Source organism: Chrysochloris asiatica, unplaced genomic scaffold, assembly GCF_000296735.1.
Source record: "Chrysochloris asiatica unplaced genomic scaffold, ChrAsi1.0 scaffold00034, whole genome shotgun sequence".
In the NCBI taxonomy this organism is placed as follows: Eukaryota; Metazoa; Chordata; class Mammalia; order Afrosoricida; family Chrysochloridae; genus Chrysochloris; species Chrysochloris asiatica.
The window spans coordinates 11,487,881-11,488,902 of record NW_006408552.1 but is presented as its reverse complement, the minus strand read 5'-3'; the positions used below and the strand labels follow the sequence as shown (position 1 = coordinate 11,488,902).

The window sequence follows — 1,022 nt, the reverse complement described above, 5'->3', positions numbered from 1 at the left end:
CTAGGTACTTAACCTATTTAATACTAGTATATTCTGAATCATAATATACAAACACTTATCTAGAAACTTAAAAGATTGAAAGTTTTTCATGAAAAAAAACATTATTTAGTCTGTCATTGGCATGTATTTGTAGAACACTAACACTGTAAACACGAGAAGTTTCAGACTTGGGCAGGCACGTGAACAGTTTCTACTCTATTTGATGCTGGTGTACTTCCACACAAGGCCTCTTAGCAGCAGGCATCACTCCGCGGGAGGTAGGAGCTTATCAATGAACTGCTTGACATCCATCATTTCCTGTTTACACGAACTATGCATTATGCTTTCATAGGTCTTGAAGGTTACATTGGCTGGATTTACTAATGTTTTTAGCTTTTCCACAGTAAGAGACCCAAACATTAGGGGAACTAAAGGGTCACAATCTCCATGGCACTGGAGAATAGAAATATCTTTATTAGCTCCATTGATAGGACCCTGTGGAAGTGAGGACCGCAGTGGGAGCCAGCAACTGAGCCCGATGACACCTGCTAGTTTTTGTTGTGTGGTAAGAGCAGTATATAAAGACAGAGCTCCTCCCTGAGAAAATCCTCCCAAAATAATTCTGTTAGAAGGTATTCCATTCTGCACCTCTTGATCTATCAAAGCCTTGACGTTTTCTGTTGCTTCTTTGATTCCATTTTCATCCTCCTGTGAATCTGGTGAAAGTCCAATAAGATCAAACCAAGAAGGCATAGTCATTTTCATATTTAATGTAACGGGCATAACTGGTGCATGTGGGCAGATATATTTGATGTGTGAACTTTTGATACCTGCAAAGGCTTCTGCCTATCCATGCCCTGTATCTCCCAATCCATGAAGGAAAATAACCGCGGCAGATGCCTTCTGGGTGGCAGGCACTATGGCGGGGAGTGGGGCAGACATGTTATTGCCACACATACACCAGCTCGAAGACCTCGTCGAAAGCAGAAGGGAGAACTGTGCCAGGCCACAGCTGAGGGCCCTTAATGACTTTTTGCTTCCTT

The 1,022-nt window shown here is 42.4% G+C and overlaps 2 protein-coding genes across 2 annotated transcripts in view; one reads left to right on the top strand and one right to left on the bottom strand.

Annotated features, from left to right (window-relative positions):
• Positions 1-1,022, top strand: part of CRCP (CGRP receptor component) — a 49,997-nt gene that overhangs the window by 23,048 nt on the left and 25,927 nt on the right. The gene's annotated exons all lie outside the window — the stretch shown is intronic.
• LOC102832332 (acyl-protein thioesterase 1-like) lies at positions 244-823 on the bottom strand. Its single transcript, XM_006859808.1, has 2 exons — positions 808-823; positions 244-767 (listed from the first exon to the last, which is right to left on the bottom strand). Exon 2 carries the CDS (start codon positions 760-762, stop codon positions 244-246), a length of 519 nt encoding a protein of 172 aa, XP_006859870.1. The 5' UTR covers positions 763-767; positions 808-823.

What these genes read in the sequence shown, in the direction of transcription:
- LOC102832332 (XM_006859808.1), bottom strand. Translation starts at nt 762, where the DNA reads ATGCCCGTTACATTAAATATGAAAATGACTATGCCTTCTTGGTTTGAT.